Source organism: Ruditapes philippinarum, unplaced genomic scaffold (assembly GCF_026571515.1).
Source record: "Ruditapes philippinarum isolate M1 unplaced genomic scaffold, ASM2657151v2 ctg3202_1_1_1_1, whole genome shotgun sequence".
NCBI lineage: Eukaryota > Metazoa > Mollusca > Bivalvia > Venerida > Veneridae > Ruditapes > Ruditapes philippinarum.
In genome coordinates, this window is record NW_026860970.1 from 133,443 (window position 1) to 150,111 (window position 16,669).

General features: G+C 32.4%; 1 protein-coding gene across 1 annotated transcript in view; it reads left to right on the forward strand.

Annotated features, from left to right (window-relative positions):
• Positions 1-20: 20 nt before the first annotated feature.
• The window catches only part of LOC132714062 (uncharacterized), a 29,679-nt gene continuing 13,030 nt past the window's right edge, over positions 21-16,669 (forward strand). Inside the window, exons 1-8 of the mRNA XM_060696796.1 lie at positions 21-151; positions 2,610-2,786; positions 3,491-3,621; positions 9,050-9,195; positions 10,089-10,205; positions 13,009-13,215; positions 13,922-14,230; positions 15,202-15,394. Coding sequence (XP_060552779.1) covers positions 2,620-2,786; positions 3,491-3,621; positions 9,050-9,195; positions 10,089-10,205; positions 13,009-13,215; positions 13,922-14,230; positions 15,202-15,394 — 1,270 coding nt within the window. The 5' untranslated portion in view covers positions 21-151; positions 2,610-2,619. The remainder of the gene's footprint in view (positions 152-2,609; positions 2,787-3,490; positions 3,622-9,049; positions 9,196-10,088; positions 10,206-13,008; positions 13,216-13,921; positions 14,231-15,201; positions 15,395-16,669) is intronic.

The window sequence follows — 16,669 nt, forward strand, 5'->3', positions numbered from 1 at the left end:
AGTCTCATGCCGGTGAAGCATGATAACTACATTCTAGGATTTCCCGCAATTTGAAGCTACAACAACAACTCACTAGTGAAGTAACGTCAGATGATTGTGTAGATCTCATGTTACAATCCAACTTTTCATTTATGCAACCTTGATTTCATAGGTACAACCGTAAACTGAAATAATGGATTTTTTAAAAAATTTCTGACTATGAACTGATGAAGTCTCGAACTCCTAACAGTGATTACTTCCCTTGGCAGAATTTTGATCCCCTTTCAAACTTCCATTTTATTTAATTTAGTTCCGTCCATTGTTTTCTCGCTTAGGTCACACGCATTTTTTACTTGTGGACCATATGCCGTTTTTCATTGAATGACACTTACATGTCACATTGAAGGTTCCATGATATTAGATAAACCGCCATATGAACACAATTCTGCGGATGTTTTAAAATTGTACCAGTTCATGTTTAATGTTGAATTCTGCTTAAGCCGGTGACGGGGGGCGTGGACGGTAGTTTGCACTTGACAGTACCGTTCATGAACAGGCTCAATCAAACCAAGCCTGCAATATATTCAGTTGCGCTGTGTTGGGCACTCTGGGCCAAAACACCATTTTTGGGGAAGGGGCCTCAGCCTTTTCCTTGGGGAAAATATGCGTGATTTTGGCATACTTTTAACAAGTTCTTTAAAACAGAAAAGCAAAAAGTACTGGGAAATACTAATAAGACCTAAATTCAACACCGTCATTTAATTTTGTTCTAAATTTTATGGGAAATTTTAAAAGACTTGGGAATTTTGAGGACAAAACTGGGGAAAAAAGACGCTAGTTTGGTTTGGGAAGCAGCCTATATTCGGCATCTACAAAGAAGGGTTTTTTGACTCTGTTGGGCTTTCTTTAGGGATTCTTATATTCTCTATTTTGTAATCACTGCCTTCACAGACTTAATATGATGATGAAAGTCACATGACGTAACGTTGAAATTCAAATATCGACCATTACATAGAAAATCTAACGTCATTTTTCTCTTTCTGTTTTATTTTTAACTTTTAGTACCTACGTTCGTTACAGTTTTTCAAAAAAATAATCAAAAGAATACAAAATAATGAAAATTAAATTCAAAAGCTAAAAAATTGAAAATATCGAATATTAATAAAAATATTTGTGATGGCAGAGATCTCTGATAAGGGGTGATCACTGCATAGGAGATTGATGAAGTCTTCGAACCATAATATTTTTTGGAAATTCAGACAAAAATTAATGCTTATCGAACTATTTACAGAACATTTTAGACTGTTGTGTATGACATTTCTGAAAGGTCTGCAGGTACTGATGTAATGAGAGCACATGTGTTCTGCACATGATCACAGAGCTATAATAACAGTATATAACAAAATCACTGTACCCTGTCTTGTGAGCCTATACATGTATAATTCAATGTGTACCCTGTCTTGCCAGTAAAAGCACATGTTTCTGCCACTTTCTTGGGAGCCTATATATTTTAACTTGTACCTTACTTGCGATAACATGAAGTAGAATTGTTTATATGTAGTATAAACCTGGGTATTAATTTAAACACTTAAAATCTTTATCACAAATTTACAATCATGAAAGTTCACATTTTTACGAGATTTTCCGAGACCACATTTGACACCAAAAATTTTTCTGATACAGGGCTCAACAAATCCTACAATATATACTAATAATAGTGCCTCTAAAACCACTTCAGACAACTGACAATAAACAGAATGTTTGCACAGGACAAGTCAAATTTTGACAGATGCTTGTCTTTGACAACTGTTTATTAACACGATCTAGTCAGAATATATTGACATACCAAAGCTAGATTCTGAGATATTTTCATTCTGGGTCAGAATCTTGCTAATGCCAGACACAAAATAGCACAATATCTCATCTCGTAGCACAATTAGTTGGATCCTACACAGCTTGGTGCATCGGTAATCTACGATTGAGGCAATTTCAACAATTAAGCTAAGCTGATTGATTTCACATTGCTACAGGCAATGATAATAGATAAGACACTAAAGTTTTTATAAAAGTATTAAAGACAAAGTCCAACATTATTATGAACAGTCATGTAAAAAAACACTATTATGTCACAGACTCTGTCTTTGAAGTTTGTATATTGACACAATTCGACAGTAATTCTTGACGTGAATTGCATAAAAAAACCCTAAATTTTGCTTAAATAAAAAAAACTATTATTTATAAATTATATGTATTGTACAAATTTTTGCAGTTTATGCCAGCCTGATTATGCTCATAATCCTATTTGGACTAAATAAAACCAATGTCAAGACTGAACCAACAAGAAAAAGATTGTTTCCCATTTATTTTACATTTTTTAAAGGCTGTTTAATTCCTAATCCTAAAATAGGTATAATTCCTCCTTAAAAATACTGTATTTCCCCCTGAAAAGCCCTGTTTATTCTTCATCAGAACTATGACTTAACAGCAGCTGACTTATGTGAGAAAGCTGATAAATTTAACTGACTGATAGCTCAGTTAATCCAGTTGTAGATAGCCTTTGCTATGTACTGTGCATATATATTGAATTGTAATTGAAAATTTTACAGAATTTGATTTTCTTTCATATAAAGCTGTCATAGAATGGACACCGGTCAGCAAGATAATACACCTGTTATAGACCAATGTGTTGCTCCAGTTACATCTTCAGATTTACTTACACATGACGATGAATCAGCCAATGCATATGTACCAGAAATGGAGGTCACAAGTGAAGAAACACAAGAAGTGGTATCAGCTGAACAAAAGAGGTAGAGATCACTTTTTTGAAAGATTACATGTATACATGTATAGTTGTTTCTGTGCTATAGAATTTTGGAGGCCTGTAATGATAGCAATGCCCATAATGTCATTTTTAGCCTCACTTACATGTTATTTGTGTAATTAATTATCCTGCCCTGAAATTGGAACAGTTCATTTAAATTTTTATGGATTTGAAAAAGGAAGGTTTATTAAACTACCAAATGTCACAAGTTTTGGGAATTTGTCACATTGTAAAAAATTGCCCTTACTCTGATTTTAATAAATTCTGTCTTTCCTGCTTCTGTGTCATATGGTCAGTCACCTAAAACTGTGTTAGAGCACTGTTAGAAAAAAACAAAAAAAAACGAAAAGACCCTTGAGAAATTTTTTTTACTCAAAAACTTATTTTTGGATCATGTTTAAGTTTCCAAAAAATTACTCATTTGCTAAATTATCTTTTGCTTTGTTGGCAATTTTTATGATTAAAGTGAATTAGTATTTTACACTAAAGTTAAGATACTACTTTGTCTACATTTTGCTATCTTGATGACAAACTATGTAACGTCTGCATGTTCAATGCTGCCTTTTCAGTGTTTAACACATTTAACATGCTGTAAATCCATTATTATATAAATTATTGAACACATGCTCGACATTTCTAGAGTTATATAAATATATGTGCCTTTCAAATAAAGTAATTTTCCTTTTTCAGTAGTGAAGTGAATGCTCCAGAGATCCAAGTATTCAGGTCATTAGAAGAGGCATATGCCTATATAAAAAACTACGAAATAGCTACAAACAATAAATTTGTTCTTGTTGCTAGATCTAAACTGTCAAGAACAGGTAAATATTGGATGTTTATGTGTTGTATTGTTTTAAGCTTGACTTTTTTGTAAGAAGAAAATAAATAAAAACATGACTACAGTAGTTTACATTGGCATCTAAAATCTTAAAAACTTCTTATAATTGGCAAACAACAGTCTTAAGTCCTGTCTCTTCTTTTTAAGTCTCTTCTTTTTAAGTTTATAAATATTGTATGAATGAACAAAAAAACAGAATTTTCGTTCAAGGCATTTAGAATGACTCATTATCCCCCGCCAATGAAATCGGAAGGGGGATATTGTTTTGGTGTTGTCCATCCGTCTGTCCATCTGTCCATGCGAATTTCGTTTCCACGCTAGTTCTCTGCAACTAGTGGCTGGAATTCAGTGAAACTTTATGAGAATCATCAGTATCAAGAGGAGATGTGCATATTGTCGGTTTGTTCCTGTCAGACCTTTTAACTTAGAGTTCTGGCCCTTGATTAGTTATGCATTCTGCATATAGAACAAAAATCGTTTCTGCGCTACTTCTGTGTGACTACTGGCTGGAATTCAAGGAAACTTTATGGAAAACTTTAATACCAAGAGGAGATGCGCATATTATCAGCTAGTTCCTGTCAGACCTTTTAACTCAGAGTTATGGCCCTTGATTAGTTATGCAGTATGCATATAGAGCAAAAATCGTTTCGACGCTACTTCTCTGCAACTACTGGCTGGATTTCAACGAAACTTTATGGGAACCTTCAATACCAAGAGGAGATGCGCATATCATCGCCTTGTTCCGGTCAGACACTTTAACTCAGAGTTATGGCCCTTGATTAGTTATGCAGTATGCATATAGCACAATAATCGTTTCCGTGCTACTTCTCTGCAACTACTGGCTGGAATTCAATGAAACTTTATGGGAACCTTCAATACCAAGAGGAGATGCGCATATCATCGCCTTTTCCGGTCAGACATTTTAACTCAGAGTTATGACCCTTGATTAGTTATGCAGTTTGCATATAGGGCAAACTTTATGGAACCATCAATACCAAGAGGAGATGTGCATATCATCGCCTTGTTCCTGTCAGACACTAACTCAGAGTTATGGCCCTTGATTAGTTATACAGTATGCATATAGAGCAATAATTGTTTCCACGCTACTTGTCTGCGAATACTGGCTGGAATTCAATTAAACTTTATGGGAACCATTAATAGCAAGATGAGATGTGGATAATTTGTTGCCTTGTTCAGACCAGACCCTTCATTACAGAGTTATGACCCTTGATTAGTTATGTAGTATGCATATAGAGCAATATTGTTATTTCTTTGCAACTACTGTATTGATTTCAACAAAACTTTATGGAACCATAGGTACAAAAAGGCAAATTGCCATGTCCAGATATTACTATTTAAAGACGTTTTCGGTAGTTTTCTGTGCGCATCATTATGCGCTTCCAAGAAAGATAATCACGGATAATTACTCTTCAAATGAAGGTCAAGTTGAATAGTATTCGGATAAGTGTTTAAATTTCGGCTATAAGCAAATAATGAGTAAATAATACAGAATAGATATTTCTAAATGTTCAAAAGGAGATCGGTACAAAAGAATAAGAGGTCGTTTAAACAACATCACATAAAGGATTTCTCTAAGCATTAGTAAGACAGCATTGATGATAATTCTGCGCGCGTTACCCCACCCACTTGTGGTATAGTGAAGAAAGTACGTCGCGACTTGATTACTGGCAGACAACTGGGCAAAGAAGTTTAAAATGATATATTTTAAAAGTGTTGAATAAAAAACAAAATTAATATCTAAGAAATGTTCCGAATTTCATTATTTTCTTTGTAAATTTCTGAATACTTGCTTACTGTTCGGGTATGTTAGTCGAGTGAAAAAAATAATATGGCCCTAGATATGTTTTAAAAAGATATTTTATCATTTACTTAATATAACATCAAAAGAAAAAAAAATTTATTACAACATTTTTAGCTCGACTATTCGAAGAATATGAGAGCTATTGTAGTCGCCCCGGCGTCGGCGTCGGCGTTGGTTAAAGTTTTTTGTAAAATAAAATATCTCAATTAATACTTGAGATATTTAATTGAAACTTACAATACTTATTTATAGTAACAAGGTACATCAGATTGGCAAGTTGGATAACTCTGCCTACAATATTGACAGAATTATGCCCCTTTTTAACTTAGAAATTTTGGTTTAAGTTTTTTGTAAAGTCAAATATCTAAATGATTGCTTGACATATTCAATTGAAACAACTTACAATACTTATTTATAGTAACAAGGTACATCAGATTGAAAAGTTGGATAACTCTGCCTACAATATTGACAGAATTATGCCCCTTTTTAACTTAGAAATTTTGGTTAAAGTTTTTTGTAAAGTCAAATATCTCAATTATTGCTTGATATATTCAATTGAAACTTACAATACTTATTTATAGTAATAAGGTACATCAGATTGACAAGTTGGATAACTCTGCCTACAATATTGACAGAATTATGCCCCTTTGGAACTTAGAAATTTTGGTAAAACTTTTTTTGTAAAGTCAAATATCTCAATTATTGCTTGAGATATTCTATTGAAATTTAAAATACTTTTTTATAGTAACAATGTACATCAAAATTTAAAATACTTTTTTATAGTAACAATGTACATCAGTGTGCAAAATTGCATAACTCTGCCTGCAATATTTGCAGAATTATTTGCCCCTTTGAAACTTAGAAATTTTGGTTAAAGGTTAAAGGTCTTCAAAGATATTTACTTGAAACTTTACACATGCACTTAGGGTCATAATTGGAGGGTCATAATTGTATGTCACTTACCAAGTTCCATAACTCTATCTTGCATTAAGGCTGATTCATATCCCCTTTTCTACTTAGTCTCTTGGTTAATGTTTACATGCAAGTTTTACATATCTCAATAACTATTAAAGATATTTATTTAAAACTTCACATATGCATTTAGGGTCATACTTGTAGGTCACTGACAAAGATCCATAATTCTATCTTTATTTAGCATTTAGGCTGATTTTTCTCCCCTTTTTCAACTTAGAAATTCATGGTAAAGTTTTGCTTGTAAGCTGTTATCTAAATAACTACTGAAGGGTTTGTGCTTGTTTTTGGGACAATTTTATGCATTCATAATAATAAAGCATCTTTGTACCTTTTCTGTCAAATTTATGTATTCATAGGTAATTAGTATTATTATACTCAATAAAACACCCTTGTGACATTACCTTCCGAAAAGTCAAGCCAATACTGTATAATTAGACTCTGTCTAAGGTCTATAACATGAATTTATAAAAAAAAAATTAGCCCTTTTGTGAACTTAAAAAATTTAACATTATCAAGGCTCTTTTACTTTCAAGCACTTAGAATAGTCGAGTGTGCTGTCCTACCGACAGCTCTTGTTTTGTTGTATATTTGACAATACATTTAGTATAACACTGATATTTCTTAAGAAAGCGTGGTAATTTTGACAGTTGGCATATGCGGTAACCATGGAAACTGCCCGTTTACAAAAAAACTAACACGTCAACATATATATTTTATTTCTATTTTTGAATCCACCATCAAATGTTACTTGATATATCAATAATGTAGAAAATTCTATGAAAGAAATTTCTTGATAGCTTTAATTTTTTTTACAGAATTCATGTTTATTTTTCTCATTTTTTGTTTAGTTAAAAAGCATGAAAACTCATTTTTTAAAGAAATATGTTCCGATTATCGTTTGTTTTATACAGAACCCTAAGATAAAGCAAGCTTTTTATAAAATAATGTTTATTGTGAGTGTAATAAGCTATTTTATACATTATTATAACACAGTTTGGCTATTTTGACAATTTTGAGATATACGGTTACCATGGAAACTGCCATTTTTCAAAAAATCCAACACGCCAACATATATTTTTCTTTTTCTTTTTGAATTTGTCATTAAATTTTACACAACATACAAAAAAATTAGAAAATCCTATGAAACACTTTTTTCAATATCTCTAATTATTCTCAGAATTCATGTTTATTTTTCTCATTTTTTGTTCGGTTGAGGAACATGAAAAACTCATTTTTTAAAGAAATATGTGCAGATTATCATTTGTTTCATACAGAATCATTAAATAAAATTATCTTTGCATAAAACAATGCTCGTTGTGTGTTTTAAGCTATATAATACATTTTCTATTCGTTATAACACAGTTAGGCTATTTTGACAGTTTTTAGATATACGGTTACCATGGAAACTGCCATTTTACAAGAAATCCAACACGTCAACATATATTTTTCTTTTTATTTTTAAATTCGTCATTAAATTTTACTCATCATACAAAAAATTTAGAAAATTCTATGAAAGGATTAATTTTTCATAAAACTGTAGAAAATGTCTTTAACACCTAGTTAATTAAGTTTTTCAGATATTACTATTTAACACTGAGTTAATTAAGGCTCTGTTATTGGCCTGAATATTTATTATGTACAAAGAATATTACTGTTTACGCCATGATAAATATATAAATAAATAAACTTATGTCTTCAGTTGTTGTATTAGTAATAACCAGTACTCGGCGGGGGATATAAAATCAACAAATTTGCTTGTTTAATTGGAACCATAATTGAATTTACATGAAAAATCAATTTGTGCAATTTTTATCCCCCCCCCCCAAAAAAAAAATGGGAGTGTCCATCAGTCCCAACTTTGTGTCCAGTCCATAACTTGTCATTTCTCTGTGTGCCACCAAAGACATATTTTATGTAAAAAAGAATAAAAAAAGTAAAATTACAAAATGTATGTGTATGAGTATGTATTCTGTTATAATGTTTTATGATAAAATGCTTATTTCCAGTTTAAATGTAAAAAAAGATGTAAGCTCTAAGCCCAAGGTCACTATTACAGGTCAAAGTTCAGCAGTAAAAGAATCTTGTTCAGCCCTTAACTTTAATTGTCATGCATAAAGGGTTTTGAAATAGCTTGGCACAAATGTGTAGCATGATGAGAGTGTGTGTTGTACACAAGATCTAGACTGCTAGCTTCCAAAGCCAAGGTTACTTTTAGAGGTTAAAGGCCAGCAGTTAAAAAATCTTGTCCAGTCAAAAACTGTGTCATGCATCAAGTGATAGTAAAGTCAGTAGGCATAAGTGTTTAGGATAATCAATGCTTTTCTTTGACACACACAAAAATACTTATGTAGACACCTATTGAACTTCTAGATTTTTCCAGTTTTATGTTACAGTACAGACTAAACTGTGATGTTTGTGCTCTGTCACTCTAACATTAAGGACTTGTTCATACTAGAAATTATTTGTACAGCTTTTGTTCAAAGATAGCAATGAGCTAAAGCAGCTCTTGGTCTAATACCAATCTGCTGTAATTTATTTATAGTCAACATGTATACATTTGGTATAATAATATGCTAAATATGTTTAAACCAAATGTGTTAATTTGACTTTTCAGATATAAAGTCATTACAAAACTTTCGTATTGCCTACAACTACAGATTTCATGTAGGAGATGAAAAGGCAATAATATTTGATGGATTGCCAACAGTGTGTATAGGAACAGAAGAAAAAGAATGCCAGTTTGGACGATTTAGGAAAAAGGTAGTTAAATTTAAAGTAAATTATGATTTTGGTGCTGAAGAAATTTTATTTTAACATGTAAACAAAAAAATTGCTCTAATTTAGTTGTAATATAACTTAATTAACCACAGCAGCCTGTTTCAGATACATTTAACATTTCTGAATTTTTTTAGATGTATTTCACCCCCAACAAAGTGACAAGGTCTGCTTTTGTGGTCGTTCGTCAGTAACTTTTACTTTGAACGACATCTCCTCACATACCACTAAGACAATTTCACACAGATTTCATCCAAACTTCACAGGAATTGTTCAGGGGGTCATTGATTTTCCTTATATGTATATACATTGTAGTAAGAACTTATTTATTTATTTACTTAATATTGATATTTAGCATGAAACATGTTCTAGTGGGTATCTAAATAAAAGCCCTGGGGTCAAAATTTGCCCTGCCCAGGGTGTCATTGATTTGCCTTATATACAGATCTTTTGGAACTGTTGTTTTCCCTTTAACAATAGCAACATGTAATGTTTTTACACATGCACTATTTTAGATACAAATATGAACTTTGTGATATCACTATAAGATTTACATGTCTATATCTGCTTTTGTTTATAGTGTTCCTTGTCATGGAAGGTATTTGTTTCAGGTGAGCGATTTCAGGGCCATCATGGCTCTCTAGGGGTTTTTTTTGGAAGAGAATGGTGCAGTTAATAATTAATTTCCAAGAGTTACAAAAGTGTGATATACAGCTACCGTATGTATACAAGTTAATGTTGGGAGCTACCCATCTGGCTAATGTGTTGATTTTGCATTCATTTTATTTTTCTCATGAAATTATTATAAGTATCAACAAAAATATTAATAATACATGAAGATAAAGAATGTTGCTTAGTAAAAATTGTTCATATTACAGAATTATCCTTCTGAAACTGGACAAAGTAAGAAAAAGAGGAATGCGCCTTTCTCTAAAAAATTAGGTTGCTCTGCTATGATTCGGATAAAAAGGGTTCTTAAATTTCCTGATTATGCGGTAAGTATTGATTTTTAGCTCAGCAAAGAATATATACTACTCAACTTTTGCTAAGCACCAAAAGTTTCTAACTATATGATATATAATCAGTTCAATAAAAACAAACGCTTTTCTTAAGCTCTCGACGTTAAGTCTTCTTCAGAAAAAATTGACGTTTATAAAATAACAAATGACACAACGTCCCTTTAACTATACGCTAAACAGAATGTCACATTCTGTTTAGCGTATAGTTAAAGGGACGTTGCGTCATTTGTCAACACGGGAATAAAATAAATACAGAATCTTTTTTTCTTTTTTTTTTAATTTCTTTTTTTAACTATATGATAAAAGTACATAATAGATTTAGTTTTTAGCTTGATATTCAAAGTATGTGGAGAACTTTCCCCATGTTAAAGTATAAAAAACTTTTTACTAAAACTTCTGTAATATTTAATCAAACTTTGAATATCAACCACATCATATGTGATAATAGTCATAATTCCAGAAGCAATATTTCCAGAATTATCTCCCCTTGAACAATTTTCCTTAAAAAAAATGTTACTTTTTGGCTCCCAGAAGGGTGAGCATATAGTCACCGCCTTGTCCGTCTATTGATCAGGACGTCCGTCCGCACTACCAAATAAGGATAGGGGGCCATCTAACTGTAAATAGACCAAAAGAGAACAATAGAGTTAATTCCGTAATAATAGAGTAAGGGGTCATTGGCCCTCTATTAAACAATAGAAAACAACAAAAGAAATGGCCCTTTATACCATTATACCATAATATTCTTGTCCGGGACATAACAAGAGGAATCAACATGAAACTTTGTAGGTAGATAGATCTCATTAAGTAGAAGTGCAGTGCAAAAGAACATAACTCTGTCTTGCCTAATTTTGGAGTTATTGCCCTTTGTTAATTTTTACATTTTGAACTTTGTCTGGGACATAACTCTAAAACTGTAAGAGATATTGCCCTTTGTTCATTTTTACACTTTGAACTTTGTCTGGGACATAACTCTAAAACTATAAGAGATATCAGCAGGAAACTTTGTAGGTAGATAGATCTCATTGGGTAGAAGTGCAGTTCAAAGGAACCATTATTCTGTCTTGCCTAATTTTGGAGTTATTGCCCTTTGTTAATTTTTACACTTTGAACTTTTGCCAGGACATAACTCTGAAACCATAAGAGGTATCAACATGAAACTTTGTAGGTAGATTGATCTCATTAAATAGAAGTGCAGTGCAAAAGAACCTTAATTTTTGAGTTATTGCCCTTTGTTCATTTTTACAATTTGAACTTTGTGACATAACTCTGACACTACAAGAGGTATACTTTCCTGTGTCCAAAACCTATTTGGGGAGCATCACCCAGTTCAACCGGTTCTCGTTTACTACAACTTCTATATGGATAGATCCCTATGTGACCCAAACCTGTCAAAATCAAAATATCAGATTAATGTATCACAAAAATTTCCACCACAACCTTTTTGAACATAGTCAAATGTATATTAAATAGGTAAAAATGTTTAACATTTAAGTGCTTTCTTGATACTGATACAAAAGTAAATTTATATCAGAACCAATTTTTTTCTGTTTCCTTTACTCCTATGACAGGTATTGTTTTTTAAGTGGGAGCAGATACACTGTATTGTCCTTATTAACAGTTATAACATATTATTGATCATTCAAAGGTCAAACAATTTTATACATTGGTCACTTTGACCTGTCAAATGCTATAATAAGATGGCATTTGAAGCAGAGATGTGGAGGGTGTTAGGATAGTAGAGCAGGGGACACACACTGTGAGGTTAGTGTGGTGCTTAGTGGACACTACACCAATATCATTAGAGTCTGGGCAAGGTGCCAACAGAATGGTTAATCAATTAGAAGGTATGCCTGAGGCAGACAAAGGATGACAACAACAGTTTTAGATCCAGGCCCGTCATAAAGACAGTTTGCAAAAGCGAGGCATACTTAATGATTCTGAGGGTCAATGTTAGCTCACCAGGTGCAACCAGAAACATCCAGGAGAATAAGGCTATTTTGGTACAAGATTAGGATGCCATCCCCTCTAGAGCTGCCAGAAATCTCATAGGGAGCATAAGAAAGACTTGCCAAGCAGTTGTCTATTGCAATGGGTTACATACACACTAGTGACTACTGAGTCTCAATCTGTAAATGTTAATGAGATTGTGAAAATTTGAAAAACAAGTTTTGCATATCCAAAATATCTCTGATATAAATGATCCACTTCTTTACTAACACATAACTAGTTCAAAATCAGTAAGAAAAAATGTTAGTTTTGTTGGTTTGTCCTTGAGCTAAATTGATTAAACATGAAATTGACATTAAAATGTTTGTGTGATGGTAATTAACTCAATGCCAAAAAAAACAAAAACACAAAAACATTTGGTGCTTAACAAAAGTCGAGTAGTAAATTAATGAACATGAAATTCTTGTTTTTTTTTTAATTTAATTTTTAGCCTGTCTGTTTTAAAGAGACAGTAGCTATTATGATTGTTCATTCTTGTTGTTAAAAATATTTCATGTTAAAAAGTATTAACAAAAAACTTTAAATATTTACTTATCATGACCATATGCAGTTGTAAGACAAACTGGTATTTGATGATAATTGGAGGTGGTCATTTCCCAGGCCCATAACTCTGATGTAGATTTTTACTGATTCCTAAGGTTAAGTTTTGCATGCAACATCAATCTTCTACACACCTGAAGTATTCACTTGAAACTAAACAATATCCTCTTTATACCTAAGTTAATTGTTTTGACTACTGCCGATAAGATGTTTCTGATTTTACTTGCAGGTTGATGTTGATAAACCCACCTCGGGGAGTATTAAAAAAATGGCAGGAAGATTGAGATATGAATTCAGTGAAGAAACAAAGCGTTTTATGTTGGTTTATGTTCATATAGAGACTAATCATAATCATGAACCTTGCCCAGTAATACGTCCACCTAAACACAAGGCATTAAACCACAAGAAGAGTGAAGGATGTAACAGAATAGTTAATGTAAGTTATTAACAACACTATTAATTCTTGATTTAAATTACCAAGTCAGTTTCCTTGTCAAATTCTTTTTTGCAGCTTCATATGTTCAATCTATTATGTAAAGAATTAACTTTAAACTTCAAATACTTGCACTTTAACCCAGGCATGACTAATTTCATAATTTTGACACTAGAGATCGATGCTTTTTTTCCAATTTCAAAGACTTCAACATTTAAAGCCCCAGTCCAAAGAGAAAGGAATTTAAAATTTATGATGGCTTCAGAAGTTGATTCACAAAAATAAGGTGCATTACAAAAGTATATGTCTAGGTCCATAATACTATGTTTTGTTTTCCATTTTTAGTATAATGAACCCATCTTGTCATGCTATCCATGTGCTAGAGCAATGTCATTTGACAGTTATGAAACTAAAGGCATCATTTTGATGTGAAAAAATTAACCCCTCAGGCCTATGACCTTCATGGTCAATTCCTAAGTATCAAAACTCCAAACCAGTGTTTAAGAGCTGATAAATATCACTGAAACTGATATTATTTCTTAAACATTCATTAATGGCATGTGCTGTGCCTTACATGAGTTTATCTGTTAATGCATGTTTTCCTCTTTGTAACTGAAACTGTGTGAGGAGGTTTTATGCAAGAAATATGTTTAGTGCAAAGAGAGAAAAGTGCTTCACTTGCATTTAACATTGCATTTTCTTTTGACAGGAATATGACGAACATGTACGTAAAGGACTGGTGTTACAAAAATCTTCAAGTTTAAGAGGGAAAGATTTGTCAAACTTGGCATTACATTTTAAGGATGTTCTTGAAATACCTGCATTGACTGCTCGACCGAGAAAAGATCAGAAACTTGAAGATATGGATATTCATGAGTTGATGTTACTTTACTATGAAATTACTGGACAAGTTCCAAATGAGATGTTTGCTAAAGCCTGTAAGCCATTTACAAGACAGAACCTGATATTGTTGCTGCACCTGTGCATAGTTTTTGCTAATGCTAGCACGGATAAACAGGTTTGTAAACGTCCAAATTTTACATATTTGTACATATTGTACTTTTCAAATGACATTATTAATTTTGAAATTGTGTTAAATGTAATGTGTAGGACTTATATAATAAATGATACAACAAACATTTAAACTTAAGCTGAACTATTTAAGTATTCAAGGTATATTTATCTTCCTCACTTTGGCTTGGCATGATAACACTTAGTTTAAGATGGTTGTACATATTTCTTTCATCTTTAATGGTGTTTTTCACTTCCTTTATGTGTACCCAGATTTTATTGGTATTATATCACTCACTGCCTAAGGTCAGTTATTCAAGTATGGCTTTTGACTGCATAATATTCATATTTACTGAAGATAGGCACTTAAAATTTCAAACATTTTGTTCTGGGTGACAGTGGTTAATTATTTTGTCAAATTTCAGAACTGTATGAATCTGATAATTTTTTTTGCAAGTTCCCTAAAGGTATTCAGTTAAAACCTCAGCATCATAGTTTAATTCAGTAAACCTACTAACCAAGAACTACAACTCAGTCATTCTTTTTCCTTAAATAATATTCATTTAAAAACTTTAAAAAGAGGGGCATCTATGGCGGAGTGGTTGATGTTGACTTCAAACCACTTGCCACTCACTAATCTGTCTTTAAAAACATGTATAGCAGAGACATTCGTTTGAGTCCTTACAAGACCCATAAATCTAGCTTGAATTTGTACTTAAATATTCTTGTATGAAGTTTATGACATCAACCACTTATGATATTTGAAAATGCTTAATGTCCAAGTGTCTTGCCAATTTTGTAGAAAGTTGTCCTTTATTTTGTTTCAAAGACTTCTAACTTTGAAAAAAATTGTCTGAAATTGCATGACTATTTAGGCAAAGATATCTTTACCACAGGCATGTCAAGGGGGGAAGAATTTTCCGACCATCAACCATTCATTATATAGGTCTAAATGCAAGTTTTATACTCTTTAAATAGACACATGCAAGTGTTCGACTGAAGGGTACAGAAAGTGAGTTTACTCCAGTAGAATGTTATGATGAAGATTGCGCTCTAGTAGATGGCCACATGCATTGTCCATTCTGCTCTAAAGTTGATTCGTACACAAATATATCACTCTTGAAGGCACATTATACAAAAGAACATGTTGACAAAGCTTTGGAGTTTTCTGGTAAGTATTTTAAATATTGAACCCTGTGATCAAGAACATTGTGCAAAGTGGTTAGAAGTTGAAATGATAATTTATGTTGTTTTTATGTTGTTTAAGGTTGGATTTATGTGACACTGTCAAGCTCACCAATTTTTACTAAGTCAAAACTGAATTAATCTATAAGCAAAACCCTAGGTGCACAACTCCACATACTTATCAAAATTCCTGTCAATTTTGTTGGCTCTAGCGCAAGCACTTTTATTAGCGCAAGCACTTTTATTAGCGCAAGCACTTTTAGAGCTACATATGACACAACATTAGAACGGACTGAAGCATTTACAAGGGCAAATCTAAATGCCCCTGCAATAAATTAATTGGCTTAATTTTGTCATTTATTTGTGGATTTGATTGGACTAAAGAACTCCTACATTAAAACCGTGATGTTGAAAAATTAAAATAATAGCTCATTTCTCAAACATTTCGAAAGTTGGTAAACTTAATAATCATTATAGAATGTAGTGGTAAGACAAGAGGTGAGTTTATGACAATGCAGAGCTTCTGTTTAGTTTATTTACACATTTGTTGATCTCAGGGGTCTGTCCACCTTATCAAATGACAAAGGAAACAAGACAGATGTATCACTGTTTATCATCCAATTATTAATTCAGAAATTATATGGGATTAGTAGTTTTACATTCATGGAAAAACTGGTAATAACTGATTACAATGTTACAATTCATAATAACTGATTATAATTACAATCAAGGAAAGATGATCAGGTGGATTTACTGGCAAGATATGTCGAAAAAACATTTGTTAAATCAAGAAAAACAAACAAGAATTAATGTCCTGAATCAAATATCATAGAGAAATTTAGCCTTACTTGAGGATCAAACCATTGACCCCTGGATTGCAAATCTTATGCTGTCTTATTGAGCTTAACATGTGGGCAAAACAAGAAAGACAGACATTATATTATTTGCTTGTTTCTTTTTAATTATTGTGCCCCCACTTTAGTGGCAGGCATTTAGATTTACCCTTGTCTGTCCGTCCGTCCGTCCGTTCTCTTTTGTGTCGCACGTAACTCAAAAAGTATTTGATCTAGAGTCAAGAAACTTCACAGGAATGTTGATCAGCATATGTAGTTGTGCACCTGTGTATTTTCGTCTGGATATTTTTAGTATTTTTAGAGTCATTGCCCTTGACTTAGTAAAATTTTGCAATTTTCAACTTGTGTCGCGTGTAACACAAAAATTATTTGATCTAAAGTCATGAAACTTTACAGGAATGTTGATC